The sequence below is a fragment of the Coregonus lavaretus genome (genome assembly GCF_964263955.1).
Source record: "Coregonus lavaretus genome assembly, contig: HAP1_SCAFFOLD_722, whole genome shotgun sequence".
NCBI classification, from domain to species: Eukaryota; Metazoa; Chordata; class Actinopteri; order Salmoniformes; family Salmonidae; genus Coregonus; species Coregonus lavaretus.
The window spans coordinates 109,213-125,372 of NW_028158027.1; the positions used below are offsets into that span (position 1 = coordinate 109,213).

At 42.9% G+C, this 16,160-nt stretch overlaps 1 protein-coding gene across 1 annotated transcript in view; it reads right to left on the reverse strand.

The window, feature by feature from the left end:
- Nucleotides 1-15,476, reverse strand: part of LOC311124516 (cotranscriptional regulator ARB2A homolog) — a 30,651-nt gene extending 15,175 nt beyond the window's left edge. Inside the window, exons 1-4 of the mRNA XM_084198648.1 lie at nucleotides 15,394-15,476; nucleotides 14,553-14,687; nucleotides 12,390-12,491; nucleotides 5,973-6,073 (exon numbers count right to left, since the gene is read on the reverse strand). Of these exons, the coding sequence (XP_084054774.1) occupies nucleotides 5,973-6,073; nucleotides 12,390-12,491; nucleotides 14,553-14,652 (303 nt within the window). The 5' untranslated portion in view covers nucleotides 14,653-14,687; nucleotides 15,394-15,476. The remainder of the gene's footprint in view (nucleotides 1-5,972; nucleotides 6,074-12,389; nucleotides 12,492-14,552; nucleotides 14,688-15,393) is intronic.
- Between the last annotated feature and the right edge of the window lie 684 nt (nucleotides 15,477-16,160).

The window sequence follows — 16,160 nt, forward strand, 5'->3', positions numbered from 1 at the left end:
CCCCCCCCCCCCTCCCTCCCTCCCTCCCTCCCCCTCCCTCCCTCCCTCCCTCTCCCTCTCCCTCTCTCCCTCCCTCCCTCTCAGCCTCTCTCTCTCTCTCTCTCCCTCCCTCCCTCCCTCCCTCCCTCCCTCCCTGCCTGCCTGCCTCCCTCCCTCCCTCCCTCCCTCCCTCCCTCCCTCCCTCCCTCCCTCCCTCCCTCTCCTCCCTCTCCTCCCTCTCCTCCAGCCGTGCTGTGGGGTTTGAGGAGTGATGAGAGGTGATAAATCAAGAGAGACAGCTGCTATTTTTCTCCTCTTAACTTCCAAACAAAACAGCCGTCACTGATAGGGGTTTGTGGGCTCGCCCTGCTGCCAGCTAACGGGAAAACAGTAGTGTACAGGCCTACTGTTTCCTCCCTGTGTGTGTGTGTGTGTGTGTGTGTGTCATCATTCCACTTCAGTTGTACATCTACTTAATTGTAAATTATTTTGAATATTGAACTTGACTATACTCCATGAAAGACCATACTGCTGATTAATCAGTATTCACTGTTCATTTGATCAATTAAACTGCATGTAAGGTACACAAGACCCATTGGTGGTAAAGAGTGGCTTTGAGCTTTGAACTGGCTCTACTGTATGAAGGGATGAACCAACCATACATACAGTGTGGAGAGAGAGAGAGACAGAGAGAGATGAGAGTGAGTGAGAGAGAGAGAGAGCCAGAGCCAGAGAGAAAGAGGAGAGTGAGAGGGAGAGAGAGACACACACAGAGAGAAAGAAAGAGAGAGAAATCTTCATAATACAGCCATCTGGCTGGGCCTAGTTTCATTAGAATAGTGTGTGTGTGTGTGTGTGTGTGTGTGTGTGTGTGTGTGTGTGTGTGTGTGTGTGTGTGTGTGTGTGTGTGTGTGTGTGTGTGTGTGTCATCCCACATATGCAAGGAGAGGGGAGAAAAATAGTCATTTATTAACGGCTTAATCCAGCTCCATCTGGGCCTCATGCCAGTCACCTATCAGGGGGAACTATCACTTACAGCATCAATTACACTTTCACTGTGCTCTACAGGGCCCAGTTCACCCTGATCCTACACTCACACTCACACATAAACCTTAAAAGGTCATCCTGGATCACAAACAACAGCCTATGAAGAACTGCACACACACACTCTGAAATAGACAGACACAGCTCCAAGGGGTACTAGATAGCGTTCAATGATGCAGATCAAACAGTGATCTCTCATTCGTGTGTGTGTGTGTACATGTGTGTGTGTGTGTGTGTGTGTGTGTGTGTGTGTGTGTGTGTGTGTGTGTGTGTGTGTGTGTGTGTGTGTGTGTGTGTAGCAGGCTAGGCTATTGCCACACACCCACTAAAGACAATTGTGGGAGATATTAACACGGGGAGAATGTGGATCGGCTGACTGAGCACAAGGCAGGCATTTCAATCCCCCCCGAGGGCCAACACACACACAGCGTTCCATTAGGGCCTGATAGCCTGGTAGAGCGGAGCAGAGTAGCACAGTATTCTGTCTCTGTGTTATTTAATCATAGCTACTGACTGTGAGCACCTCCCTACGAACCTGTTACTGTCTACAACCGCACCCCTGCTCAGGTAGGAGCACGTGCACATGCACACACACACAGACACACACACACACACACATATCCACAGGGATCCACACAATAGCAATTTTTTCAACAAACAGCTCCTTAAATTAGTGGCTTAGTGGGCTGGTATTCAGAAGTTTTCAAACAATTCAATATGCTAATTCACCACAAACTGGGACATCAAACAAACAGTTCCCAGAACATATAGAATACAGTGAAGTATTTGTGCTCCTTGGAAAGATCTACGTATTGATACAACAAGAATAATAATTATAATCTGGGCCCACAATGCGATGTCCCTGCATTCAACCCCAGCTGCGAATCTTTCCTCCATGCGACCATCAAGACATTCTCCACATCGTCTCCCCATTCAGATAAGTCTGAAGTACAAATTGGACATCTGGTGTTGTGATGTCTCTCACAATGCGGACGCCATTTTCCCTAGCACTGCACTGTCGCAGCTAGCTCTGCTCTGTAGACTGGCAGATCCATGGGAGTGAGGAAGGAGGGAGGGATGGAGGGAGAGAGACAGAGAGAGAGACAGAGAGAGAGACAGAGAGAGCGAGCTGATGGTACCCCCCCCACCTACGCGGGGTGGGTGGGCACTCTCTCACTCACACTCACTCACCCACCCACCCACACAATCCTAGCACCAGGGACAGTCTCCTTTCCCCTTTCTCCACAATGCATTGTGGGGTTCAGGACGGCCATTGTTGTGAACGAGGGCTCTCAGCAGCAGGGGCTTTCTCTGCGCTCACCCCTAAACCTTGACCTGCTCTTCACAGCCCAAAAGACTCAGGGAGAGCATGTACAATAGCCATTAAAACCCAGAATGCCTAAGAGAATATAGAAATATCTTTAGACGAGAAAACCCCCCTCATTTTCCACAGTGGAAAATGACAATGTCCATAAGACAGAAATAGACCGTAGCTAACCAGCATCAGCCAGTCCATGACATAGTAATAGTGGCCTATTACTCTGATTCTATTCATAGGGCCTAACTCCTATTAAATCAAGTCACATTTTATTTATCACATGCGCAGAATACAAAAGGTGTAGACATTAGTGTGAAATGCTTACTTAAGAGCCCTTAACCAACAATGCAACAGTTTTTAAAAGTAAGTAAGAAAAAATGGTGCTAAGTTAAAATAGTAACACAACACTGAGTCAATGTGCAGGGGTACAGGTTAGTCGAGGTAATTGAGGTTATATGTGCATGTAGGTAGAGGTAAAAGTGACTATGCATAGATAATAAACAGAGAATAGCTGCAGCGTATGTGAAGAGTGTGAAGGAATGTGTGTGTGTTTTGTGAGTGTGTTGGAGTGTAAGTGTATTATGTGTGAGGCCAGTGACTGTACACTGAGCATGTGCAAGAGAGTCAGTGAAAAAAGAATAATAAAATAAGGGGATCAATGAAAATAGTCAGAGTTTCTGTGCCATTTAATGAGTGACAATCATTGCCTGGCCCTGTGAACTAACCTGGCCTGATCACATTAAAAGACAGACAGACAGACAGACAGGTGGGTGGACACAGACAGACAGACAGACAGACAGACAGACAGACAGACAGACAGAAGAGACAGACAGGAGTCGTAGCCACCTTTAGCCATACCCCTCTCTCATTATCTCTCGTTATCACAGCTAGCGTCAGCAGTGACATAGCCTACTACATGTTCGAATGAGATGCTGTCTCTTTTAACCACCAAATCTCATTAGCATACTGGCTCCTTGATGAGCGTTCCTTCTCTAAACGTCTGGGCCTGCATCTGATGTCTGAGTTCAGGAAGTTCAAACGCCTCTGTTCCACACTACCAAATGTTTGCTTGCAAAGATGTTGGCAAGATCCCTCCGTCAGCTAAAGAAAGGGAGGACTTTCCATAAGGCTAGTTCTCAAAGGACGTACCTGGATTAGAAGTGAAAAACACACAGGTAATCCCACCAAAGAGTCCATCTTTCTCTTTGAACTTCAAAGAATGAGCGGAACAATTAAAAACAAAACAGCAGGGATGCAAATTAACAAAAGATTACAAAAGAAAAACATTGGCGTGTGAATATTCCATGCATATTGCATGGGTTGAGACTGATGGTGTTTCTCAAAATGAATACTACCGTGCTCCAAGCATGCAAAAATGAGCACGGAGGGCACTTATCGGATACATACTCCATTTGTACATATTTTGAAGCATTCATCGATGCAAGCTTCAACGGAAAGTATGCACAGAAATATGACACAACCACGCAAAAAAACGGCTCAAAATATCTTCAAATCAATGGCGGACATTATTTTAGCTGAAGCGACTTTGGAATGAAATAAAATTTGCCCATTCACATCTCATATGTTGGCTGACTACAATATTTTATCTTGATACATGAATAAATATATAGTGTTAATTGTGGCATGTTTACCTGTGTGTGCTTAGAATGCAAGCCCATAGTAAGTCAATATAGCTAACTAGCTAGCTAGCTAACCACGAAGAATTGGTAGCTAGCTACCCACGAAAAATGCACAACTAGTCATCTACCTTGCATAACATTAGTTTTAGGTCGTTTTTGCCTGTTAAACTAGCTGGCTAGCTAGATTATTACACTTCACATATAGCTAGCTGATAAATATGAAGGAAAACGTTTGATTTGTGTATATCTTGTATCGTCTCTATTGCCGTTACCCTGGCTGGAAGAAGGTTCAGTGAATGGGGAGGTGCAACGTGAAATAAAACAGTAGGGGGAGTGCTTCTCAAATGTAATATTTGATGCGTCCTCCAACCTCTCGTCTTCACAAGAACGTACTCAAGAGAATGTCCCCGGAGAATGCACTTGTAGCATGAGTGTGGAGCATGGTAGTATTCATATTGAGAAACACCCTGAGTGAACGTGAAGTGAACTTTTGGATGAGGTGTGACCATGACACGTAATAATCAGTCAATCAGTCAGCCAGCCAGTCAATCAATCAGTCAGTCAGTCAGTCAACCAGTTAGTCAGGTCAATCATTCAATCAGTCAGCAAGTCAGCCAGCCAGAGGCTAACCTAACCTTCAGGCTGGTAATCCGGACAAATGGATATGTAGGCCTAAATATGAGCTCTGTGTAGCGGCTTCTCCATATACCAGCATTCTTACCAACACTGTATTATACCCACACACAAACACACACACACACACACACACACAGAGAGAGAGACACAGCACAGACGCAGGCACAGACATGGACACACACACACAGACACACGTCTGCTAGAGCAGTGACAGTGGCGAGGGCCTGGAGGGATTAAGGCTCTTTTGAACGTGAAGGTGAACGTTGAGCCAATTATAAATCAGGGCAAACCAAGCCTGATCACACACAACACACACACAGAGACAGAGATCCACCACTGCTGCCAAGAAAGGATCCACCACTCCTTGCCAAGGAAGGATCCACCACTGCCTGCCAAGGAAGGATCCACCACTCCCTGCCAAGGAAGGACCTACCACTCCCTGCCAAGGAAGGATCCATAACTCCCTGCCAAGGAAGGATCCACCACTCCCTGCCAAGGAAGGTACCACCCCTCCCTGCCAAGCACCATGCCCACAAACACACTTTACTCTCAGGAAATGTGCCAGACAGAGCCAAACACATGCTGCATTGACCCCTTAGAAGACAAATCCAAGGAATAAAAAGTGTGTGTGTGTATCTGTGTGTGTGTGCGCACTCAACTACCGCTCTGAATCCAATTAAAGAGTTATTAAAACTGGGGAGCAGAGATGCATCAAAATCATCACCAGTTGCCCTTAATAATACACTATGGTAGGGATCTTTTCTCTCAATGATTTACTCGAAATCAGGGATAAATTCCTTTCCTCTTTTGTCTTGTTTTAATTAACTTCATTTGCTATGGTAAAACAGAACCATCTCAGTACAAAAGGCAGGGGAATAGTACTGCAGTAGTAATAATAACAAGACAACATAGGCCAACACTGGAGACTGATAGAGAGTTAGAGGAGATGAAGGGGTCTGAAGAGGGATGAAGGGGGTGAAGAGGGATGAAGGAGGGTGAAGAGGGTGAAGAGAGATGAAGGGGAATGAAGGGGAATGAAGGGGGGTGAAGAGAGATGAAGGGGGGTGAAGGGGAAATGAAGGGGGGGTGAAGAGGGATGAAGGAGGTGAAGAGAGATGAAAGGGGGTGAAATGGCATGAAGGGGGGGTGAAGAGAGATGAAGGGGGATGAAGAGGGATGAAGGGGGTGAAGACAGATGAAGGGGGGTGAAGAGAGATGAAGGGGGTGAAGAGGGGTGAAGAGGGATGAAGGGGTATGAAGGGGGATGAAGAGGGATGAAGGGGATTTAAAGGGGGGTGAAGAGGGATGAAGGTGTGTGAAGGGGGGTGAAGAGGGGGAGCAGCAACAGTACGTACCTCTCCCAGCGCCTCATAGCGTTTCTGGTTCCACCTGTGGAGATCCTCTCGGGCATTGAACACAAACGCCTCCCCTGTCGTGGTGTGCCTCAACTTGCCCTCTGATAGGCAGACAGACAGACAGACAGACAAAGGGAGAGAGGCAGACACAGGGAGACAGACATTGAGACAGCGGGAGGGAGATAGACAGAGAGAGACAGACAGAGACAGACATACAGGGAGGCAGACATACAGACAGGGAGGCAGAGAGACACCGTGTTAATATAGTCCTACTCATTGGGACTGATTGAAACCCTCTCCAGGGGGTGTAGTAGAGAAACTTCTGTCAGTACCTCAAGTCCTTTTGTTCCAGGGTAGGGGTTAATCTGGCAAACTATTGAAAGATCATTTATAAATTGAAAAATCTTCAAAGAATATAACAGGAGGTTTCCAATTCATGGGTTGAATATCAATTAATCAATCACGATATCCATTAAAATAGAATTGACCCCATCAGGTTTTTGCATTTAACTGAGGCTGGAACAAGGGTCTGAAATTATAACTTTGGACCAACTCTTCGGCTCCCCAAAGAAAGAGAAAACTGAACACTGTTCAAACTGACTGGTGCTTAATTATGACAGGAAAGATAATGATGGTGCGAGGAGCAAAGCAGCGGTAGGAGAAAAAAATTCAGTGCTTGTTAGGTTTCTACCTCCGTATGGACATGCTGAAGTAGTTCCGCCTGTCAAACGAAGCAAACTAGCTTTGACCTTCAGTTCAGACTGAGGCCTTGCTTTTCTGCGCCTCTCTCCCTTCATGCAATTAAAGCGTTTGGCTGCCATTCTCCCATCTGGCAGGTACAAGGCCTGCGGATGCAGAGCGCTCTTCCAGTCACGACTACAACGGCCTTCTGGGACGTCTGGCAGCCGAGGCCCAGACAGCTGGTGTGGCGTTAACGCTCTCTCCCTCCCTTTCCGTCTCTCTCTCGCTCTCCCTGTTTCTCACCCTGGCCTCGTCGCATGCCTCTGTAGCCCTATCCACCTGAGATCTGAGGAGAGGGGGTGTTGGGTGTCGGCCGAACCACCACAACTGTTCCCCATGCTGCCTTTGAGGCTGGCTTTGGGTGGCAGCCAATCAACCTTCACTCTCACTGACCCTGGTCACTAACCCCACCCACCGTCGCTGCTCTGCCAGGCCTAGCCATGTGTGTGCGTGCGTGTGAAGGGGTAGTACATTAGGAAATACACTACGGCCATAGTGTTATTCAGAGTTTCCATGGGATAACTTTTTAACACCTGTGTTTATTACCTTTACATTTATTACAGCCCAGGTTCATTTGACAATAACAGAACAAGCACAGAATAATGTGATGAGGGAGAGCAATTCAAGATTATGAGCATCTTTTTCAAGCTAAACAATTATCACTGCATCTGTTTAATGCCTCCGAATACAGCGCATAACAATGAGGCCATCTATCCTTCTGTTGACACTAACATACAGTGGGGAAAAAAAGTATTTAGTCAGCCACCAATTGTGCAAGTTCTCCCACTTAAAAAGATGAGAGAGGCCTGTAATTTTCCTCATAGGTAAACGTCAACTATGACAGACAAAATGAGAAAAAGAAATCCAGAAAATCACATTGTAGGATTTTTAATGAATTTATTTGCAAATTATGGTGGAAAATAAGTATTTGGTCACCTACAAACAAGCAAGATTTCTGGCTCTCACAGACCTGTAACTTCTTCTTTAAGAGGCTCCTCTGTCCTCCACTCGTTACCTGTATGAATGGCACCTGTTTGAACTTGTTATCAGTATAAAAGACACCTGTCCACAACCTCAAACAGTCACACTCCAAACTCCACTATGGCCAAGACCAAAGAGCTGTCAAAGGACACCAGAAACAAAATTTTAGACCTGCACCAGGCTGGGAAGACTGAATCTGCAATAGGTAAGCAGCTTGGTTTGAATAAATCAACTGTGGGAGCAATTATTAGGAAATGGAAGACATACAAGACCACTGATAATCTCCCACGATCTGGGGCTCCACGCAAGATCTCACCTCGTGGGGTCAAAATGATCACAAGAACGGTGAGCAAAAATCCCAGAACCACACGGGGGGACCTAGTGAATGACCTGCAGAGAGCTGGGACCAAAGTAACAAAGCCTACCATCAGTAACACACTACGCCGCCAGGGACTCAAATCCTGCAGTGCCAGACGTGTCCCCCTGCTTAAGCCAGTACATGTCCAGGCCCGTCTGAAGTTTGCTAGAGTGCATTTGGATGATCCAGAAGAGGATTGGGAGAATGTCATATGGTCAGATGAAACCAAAATAGAACTTTTTGGTAAAAACTCAACTCGTCGTGTTTGGAGGACAAAGAATGCTGAGTTGCATCCAAAGAACACCATACCTACTGTGAAGCATGGGGGTGGAAACATCATGCTTTGGGGCTGTTTTTCTGCAAAGGGACCAGGACGACTGATCCGTGTAAAGGAAAGAATGAATGGGGCCATGTATCGTGAGATTTTGAGTGAAAACCTCCTTCCATCAGCAAGGGCATTGAAGATGAAACGTGGCTGGGTCTTTCAGCATGACAATGATCCCAAACACACCGCCCGGGCAACGAAGGAGTGGCTTTGTAAGAAGCATTTCAAGGTCCTGGAGTGGCCTAGCCAGTCTCCAGATCTCAACCCCATAGAAAATCTTTGGAGGGAGTTGAAAGTCTGTGTTGCCCAGCGACAGCCCCAAAACATCACTGCTCTAGAGGAGATCTGCATGGAGGAATGGGCCAAAATACCAGCAACAGTGTGTGAAAACCTTGTGAAGACTTACAGAAAACGTTTCACCTGTGTCATTGCCAACAAAGGGTATATAACAAAGTATTGAGAAACTTTTGTTATTGACCAAATACTTATTTTCCACCATAATTTGCAAATAAATTCATTAAAAATCCTAAAATGTGATTTTCTGGATTTTTTTTCTCATTTTGTCTGTCATAGTTGACGTATACCTATGATGAAAATTACAGGCCTCTCTCATCTTTTTAAGTGGGAGAACTTGCACAATTGGTGGCTGACTAAATACTTTTTTTCCCCACTGTAACTATCTATCCTTCTGTTGACACTGTAACATAACTATCTATCCTTCTGTTGACACTGTAACATAACCATCTATCCTTCTGTTGACACTGTAACATAACTATCTATCCTTCTGTTGACACTGTAACATAACCATCTATCCTTCTGTTGACACTGTAACATAACCATCTATCCTTCTGTTGACACTGTAACATAACCATATATCCTTCTGTTGACACTGTAACATAACTATCTATCCTTCTGTTGACACTGTAACATAACTATCTATCCTTCTGTTGACACTGTAACATAACCATATATCCTTCTGTTGACACTGTAACATAACTATCTATCCTTCTGTTGACACTGTAACATAACCATATATCCTTCTGTTGACACTGTAACATAACCATCTATCCTTCTGTTGACACTAACATAACTATCTATCCTTCTGTTGACACTGTAACATAACTATCTATCCTTCTGTTGACACTGTAACATAAACATCTATCCTTCTGTTGACACTGTAACATAACCATATACCCTTCTGTTGACACTGTAACATAACCATCTATCCTTCTGTTGACACTGTAACATAACCATATACCCTTCTGTTGACACTGTAACATAACTATCTATCCTTCTGTTGACACTGTAACATAACCATCTATCCTTCTGTTGACACTAACATAACTATCTATCCTTCTGTTGACACTGTAACATAACTATCTATCCTTCTGTTGACACTGTAACATAACTATCTATCCTTCTGTTGACACTGTAACATAACCATCTATCCTTCTGTTGACACTAACATAACTATCTATCCTTCTGTTGACACTGTAACATAACCATATATCCTTCTGTTGACACTGTAACATAACCATCTATCCTTCTGTTGACACTAACATAACTATCTATCCTTCTGTTGACACTGTAACATAACTATCTATCCTTCTGTTGACACTGTAACATAACTATCTATCCTTCTGTTGACACTGTAACATAACTATCTATCCTTCTGTTGACACTGTAACATAACTATCTATCCTTCTGTTGACACTGTAACATAAACATCTATCCTTCTGTTGACACTGTAACATAACTATCTATCCTTCTGTTGACACTGTAACATAACTATCTATCCTTCTGTTGACACTGTAACATAACCATCTATCCTTCTGTTGACACTGTAACATAACCATCTATCCTTCTGTTGACACTGTACCATAACTATCTATCCTTCTGTTGACACTGTAACATAACTATCTATCCTTCTGTTGACACTGTAACATAACCATCTATCCTTCTGTTGACACTGCAACATATTGAAGAACAAAACAGTATTAAATGTAATTGTGACCTCAGACTGCAAAACGCATAAAGCTAAAATACTCTAAGTATACATACTTATCCGAAATAGCCGGAGGGTCTCATACTTTCTCAATTATTCCGCAACTGCAAACCCGGCAAAAAATAATAATCTATTATGTATACACAGTTGGGGCAAGAAGTGAGCTATTAAACAGTAGCACTTAACAGAAGGAAGAGTGGATCCTAATGAAACCCTACATGCAAGGTGTGTGTGTCTCAAATCAAATAGAATTGTATTTGTCACATGCTTCGTAAACAACAGGTGTAGACTAACAGTGAAATGCTTACTTCCCAACAATTAAGAAAAAAATGTAATGAATTGAATATTTAGGAGGCTTTATACAACTGATAAATGTATCTTAATTATAAAGATGATGGCTTCATCACAGTAGCACTCCGGTTATTCATTACTGGAAATCCAAGGTTATGTACACCTACAGTGCCTTCAGAAAGTATTCACACCCCTTGACTTATTCCACATTTTGTTGTTACAGCCTGAATTTAAAATGGATTAAGGCCAGATTGTGTGTCAATGGCCTCCACACAATACGCTGTAATGTCAAAGTGGAATTGTAGTTACTCCACAATACTAACCTAAATGACAGTGAAAAGAAGGAAGCCTGTACAGATTACAAATATTCCAAAACACACATCATGTTTGCAATAAGGCACTTGTTCTTGGAAAGAATGTCCTGAATACAAATGATAAATGCTCACTAACCTTGGCAAACGAGAAACGCTCAATAACAGGGACGTAAACAAATGACTGCACAACATTTTAAAGAAATAGGCTTTTTGTGCGTATGGAAAGTATCTGGGATCTTTTATTTCAGCTCATGAAACATGGGACCAACACTTTACATGTTGCGTTTATATTTTTGTTCATTATACAATCCAGGTGTGCAAAGCTCTTATAGACTGTAATCGCTGCCAAAGGTGATTCTAACATGTATTGACTCAGGGGTGTGAATACTTATGTAAATGAGATACAGTATTTCATTTTCAATACATTTACAAAAATGTCTAAAAACATGTTTTCACTTTGTCATTGTGGGGTACTGTGTGTAGATGGGTGAGAAACAAATTCAATTTAATCCATTTTGAATTCAGGCGATAACACAACACAATGTGGAATAAGGCACTGTAATTAAGTGTGTGTATGAGAGTTCAGCTCCATCGCCTCCACAACACAGCCTCCCAGAGGAACAGGTTTCCTCAACTTCTCTCCCCTTTTTCTGGCATAATTAGCATGCACTTCTCAATTCTGGAGCGTAATAGGTGGACATAACCTTGGATTTCCAGTAATGAAAAACCGGAGGGCTACTGTGACGAAGCCATCATCTTTATAATTAAGATACCGGTTTCAATTGTATACAGCCTCTTAAATATGGTCATATTTTTTACACTATTTAGACGTAGGCTAACTTGGGTGTTGGTGAAGAATACCCTCCAGTCATGGCAGCACTGAGCTATCGCCGCACTGTGCCGGAGGGGCTTTAGTTTGAATAGAAATGATATTCTTGGAGAGTGAAGAAGACACCCAGGCAGGCTCCTCAGCCGTGGCAGCCCAGGCCTGTTCTTAACAGCAGCAAGGCTATGCAAATCCTCCGTCAGATTGAGTGCAAGGCTGAGTAGGTTACTGACAGGCCGTAGAGTACACAACATGTCTTCCTCAGGACAGCCACATAGCCAGCCAGCAGAGGCTGTCACAAAGAGAGAGAGAGAGAGAGAGAGAGAGAGAGAGAGAGAGAGAGAGAGAGAGAGAGAGAGAGAGAGAGAGAGAGAGAGAGAGATGGAAGAATCCGAGACAGGTTCTCTCATACGATTTCAAAATGTGTTTTGAGGGAGGATGATTTTAAGTGATGTGGAATCTTTTCAATTCCGAGATTATACAAATAATTTAGCTAAACATGTAATGTTAAATGCAAAGCAAGTATAATAATTTCCCTGCAAGACATCCATACAAAATATAAATGATATGACTTACGCTCGTTGAAAGCATACTCAAACTCTTCAAGTGTCTTGGGGAAAGTGAGCGGAGGTTCGTCCTTCTTCATTAGTTCGTCTAAGTCTATTCTGGACAACAAGTCTGGGCCAGGTGTGGGGAGGGACACAGAGAATTAATATTAGCAACATTTACACTCAGCCCTGCTGAAACACAGAGGCAGTCATAAAGGATAAAGGCCTAGCATCATCTCATTTGTTGCTTCATGTTTTGTTTTTTGGGATCCCAGGACGTCAAGTGACTGTGACTTGAAATCAGTGACAATTGTTGCTGGGGAGACTATGTTGGTTTAGCAGAATGAAACAAATAAAATAGGCTAAGGCTAGGGATTCACATTTACAATGCTGTAGTAATGTTTCCTCTAAGTACAGTTTCATAACATACACAATAACTAATTAGGCCTATTACAGAAGGAAACAATACATTAAAAAGGGGCAATCTGCATTTGCTACATACATTTTGACTTTTAAATTCATTATATAACAATGATTGTTGAAGAATATAACTTCTAAATGCCTCATGAGCTTAGCTCAACTGTAATGAACACATCAGAACCCAAAATAGAATCTTCTTTTACTCCATTGTTTGTGAATAATTAAAATGTAAACAAACACTGTATAGCCTCAAAACATGGTTAAAACTACACTGAACAAAAATATAAACGCAACACGTAAAGTGTTGGTCTCAGGTCTCATGAGCAGAATTTTCTTTCCATGCACAAAAAGCTTATTTCTCTAAAATGTTGTGCACAAATGTGTTTACATCCCTATTGGTGAGCATTTCGTCTTTGCCAAGATAATCAATTTACCTGACAGGTGTGGCATATCAGGAAGATGATTAAACAGCATGATCATTACACAGGTGCACCTTGTGCTCGGTACAATAAAAGGCCACTCTAAAATGTGCAGTTTTGTCACACAACACAATGCTACAGATGTCTTAAGTTTTGAGGGAGCGTGCAATTGGAATGCTGACTGCAGAAATGTCTACCAGAGCTGTTGCCAGATAATTGAATGTTCATTTCTCTACCATAAGCAGCCTCGAACGTCGTTTTAGAGAATTTGGCACTACGTCCAACCAGCATCACAACCGCAAACCACGTGTATGCGAGCGGTTTGCTGATGTCAACGATGTCAACAGAGTGCCCCATGGTGGCGGTGGGGTTATGGTATGGGCAGGCATAAGTTACAGACAATGAACACCATTGCATTTTATCGATGGCAATTTCAATGCACAGAGGTACCGTGACGAGATCCTGAGGCCCATTGTCGTGCCATTCATCCGGCGCCATCATCTCATGTTTCAGCATGATGATGCACGGCCCCATGTCTCAAGGATCTGTACACAATTCCTGGAAGTTGAAAATGTCCCAGTTCTTCCATGGCCTGCATACTCACCAGACATGTCACCCATTGAGCATGTTTGGGATTCTCTGGATCGACGTGTACGACAGCATGTTCCAGTTCCTGCCAATATCCAGCAACTTCGCACAGCCATTGAAAAGGACTGGGACAACATTCCACAGGCCACAATCAACAGCCTGATCAACTCTATGTTAAGGAGATGTGTCACGCCGCATGAGGCAAATGGTGGTCACACCAGATACTGACTGGTTTTCTGATCCACGCCCCTACCTTTTTTGTAAAGGTATCTGTGACCAACAGATGCATATCTGTATTCCCAGTCATGTGAAATCCATAGATTAGGGCCTAATTAATTTATTTCAATTGACTGATTTCCTTATATGAACTGTAACTCAGTAAAATCTATGAAATTGTTGCATGTTGCGTTTATATTTTTGTTCAGTATACAATTCTGATATCTGGGATGGTCAGTCCTTGCATCCATAGCTCTGTCTATGAATTTGAGAGTGGTTACAAATGTAACAAATGCAAACAAATGTCTCGGTGGCAGACAGTAGGAGTGGAATGGTGAAGTCACATCCACAAATAGCACTGTTCACCAGTCTTCATTGGCCCTTGTGACAGACAACACAACGGACACCAAGAAATACAAGTTGGCTAGTTTACCTTTACTTATAGGCTGTGAATGTGCACAATTAGAGACTTGACATTTTCAGTACTATACAAAACCATAATCACTCAACTGTACAAGGAAGCCAAGACCAGCTTGCTAGTTGCTTACCTTTCAGTGCAGTTGTTTTCTCTTTATCCTCCTGGCCAGGAATCTGGGCCATGGTTATCCACAAAATGAACTGTATAAAAGCGCAGGGTCGAGTAAGCATGGATTTTCTGTTCTTGTGGATCACTGCAGGTAATTCTACATGGAAGGGAATAGAACATGTGGGTCCCACTTTATATAGATTGTTTGTAAAACAGTAGCTAGTTACAATGTAACATTAACAACTACATTGTTTGCATTGTAAAGATAGGCACATTACTAGTGAAGGCAGGACATTCATTTGTGATTACAGTTACAAGGAATGAATGCATACAATAATGCAGAAGGAATTGTATCCATTTTAAATAGTTAGCAAGATAACTACACAGAGAAAAACAGTTCCCTAGCTAACTATTTAATCTGTGGCATTTCTTGACACCACTGTTGTAACCACACTGCATGTTGTGATTTCCAACATAACTATAATTTGGTCATTGTATAGTCTAATTCAATGTGGCTAAGCAGCTAACCTGCTATGGGCTGCAGAAGCATGCAACTGCAAAGGAAAGTTATGGCAAATATCATTTAGCTAGCTAACTTCAGAAATAACAGGCGCTGACACTTAAGTAAGTTACTGTAACTAGTTAACTAAACAATATAACTAGACATGAATCTGCAAGCACTTGCGTGCAAGAGGCAGGGGTATTCAAGCACAAAAACCTAAACCCAGGAAAAGGGAGCGTGTATGCACACACGTGAAGCCACATCCAGAAGCGAAGTGTTCGTTTCACACGTGTGCATGGCAGTTAACGTCAGTGAAATACTATTTTATTTTACACTCATGCAATTTGCTTGAATCACATACCAACACGTAACAAGCGAATGTCCAAATAACAATCATCCAGCAGCTACTGACACCGCTTCCTTAAAATGTACAAAACAGGAAGGAACCTTAGAAATGGAAGCTTCCGGGTTACCGAGACAACCGGCTGGAAGGCATATTTAAAGGGACAGCTCCAACCACCAAGGCGCGTCACATTGGAAAAATGAAGTGCAACATTATACACTTTCGACTCTCCCAATCTATGCCCCACGCTCACACCCCCATCCCTGCAACAATGTTTTCAAGAGTACAGTGCCTTCGGAAATTATTCACACCCCTTGACTTTTTCCACATTTTGTTGTTAAAGCCTGAATTTAAAATGGATTAAATTGAGCTTTTGTCACTGGCCTACACACAATACCCCATAATGTGAAAGTGGAATCATGTTTTTCGAAATTTTACAAATTAATTAAAAAAGAAAAGCTGAAATGTCTTGAGTCAATAAGTATTCAACCCCTTTGTTATGCAAGCCTAAATAAGTTCAGGAGTAAAAATGTGCTTAACAAGTCACATAAGAAGTTGCTCTGTGTGCAATAATAGTGTTTAACCTAATTTTTGAATGACTACCTCATCTCTGTACCCCACACATACAATTATCTGTATGGTCCCTCAGTCGATTTAGATTCAAACACAAAGACCAGAGAGGTTTTCCAATGCCTCGCAAAGAAGGGAACCCATTGGTAGATGGGTAAAAAATAAATAAAAGCACACATTGAATATCCCTTTGAGCATGGTGAAGTTATTAATTA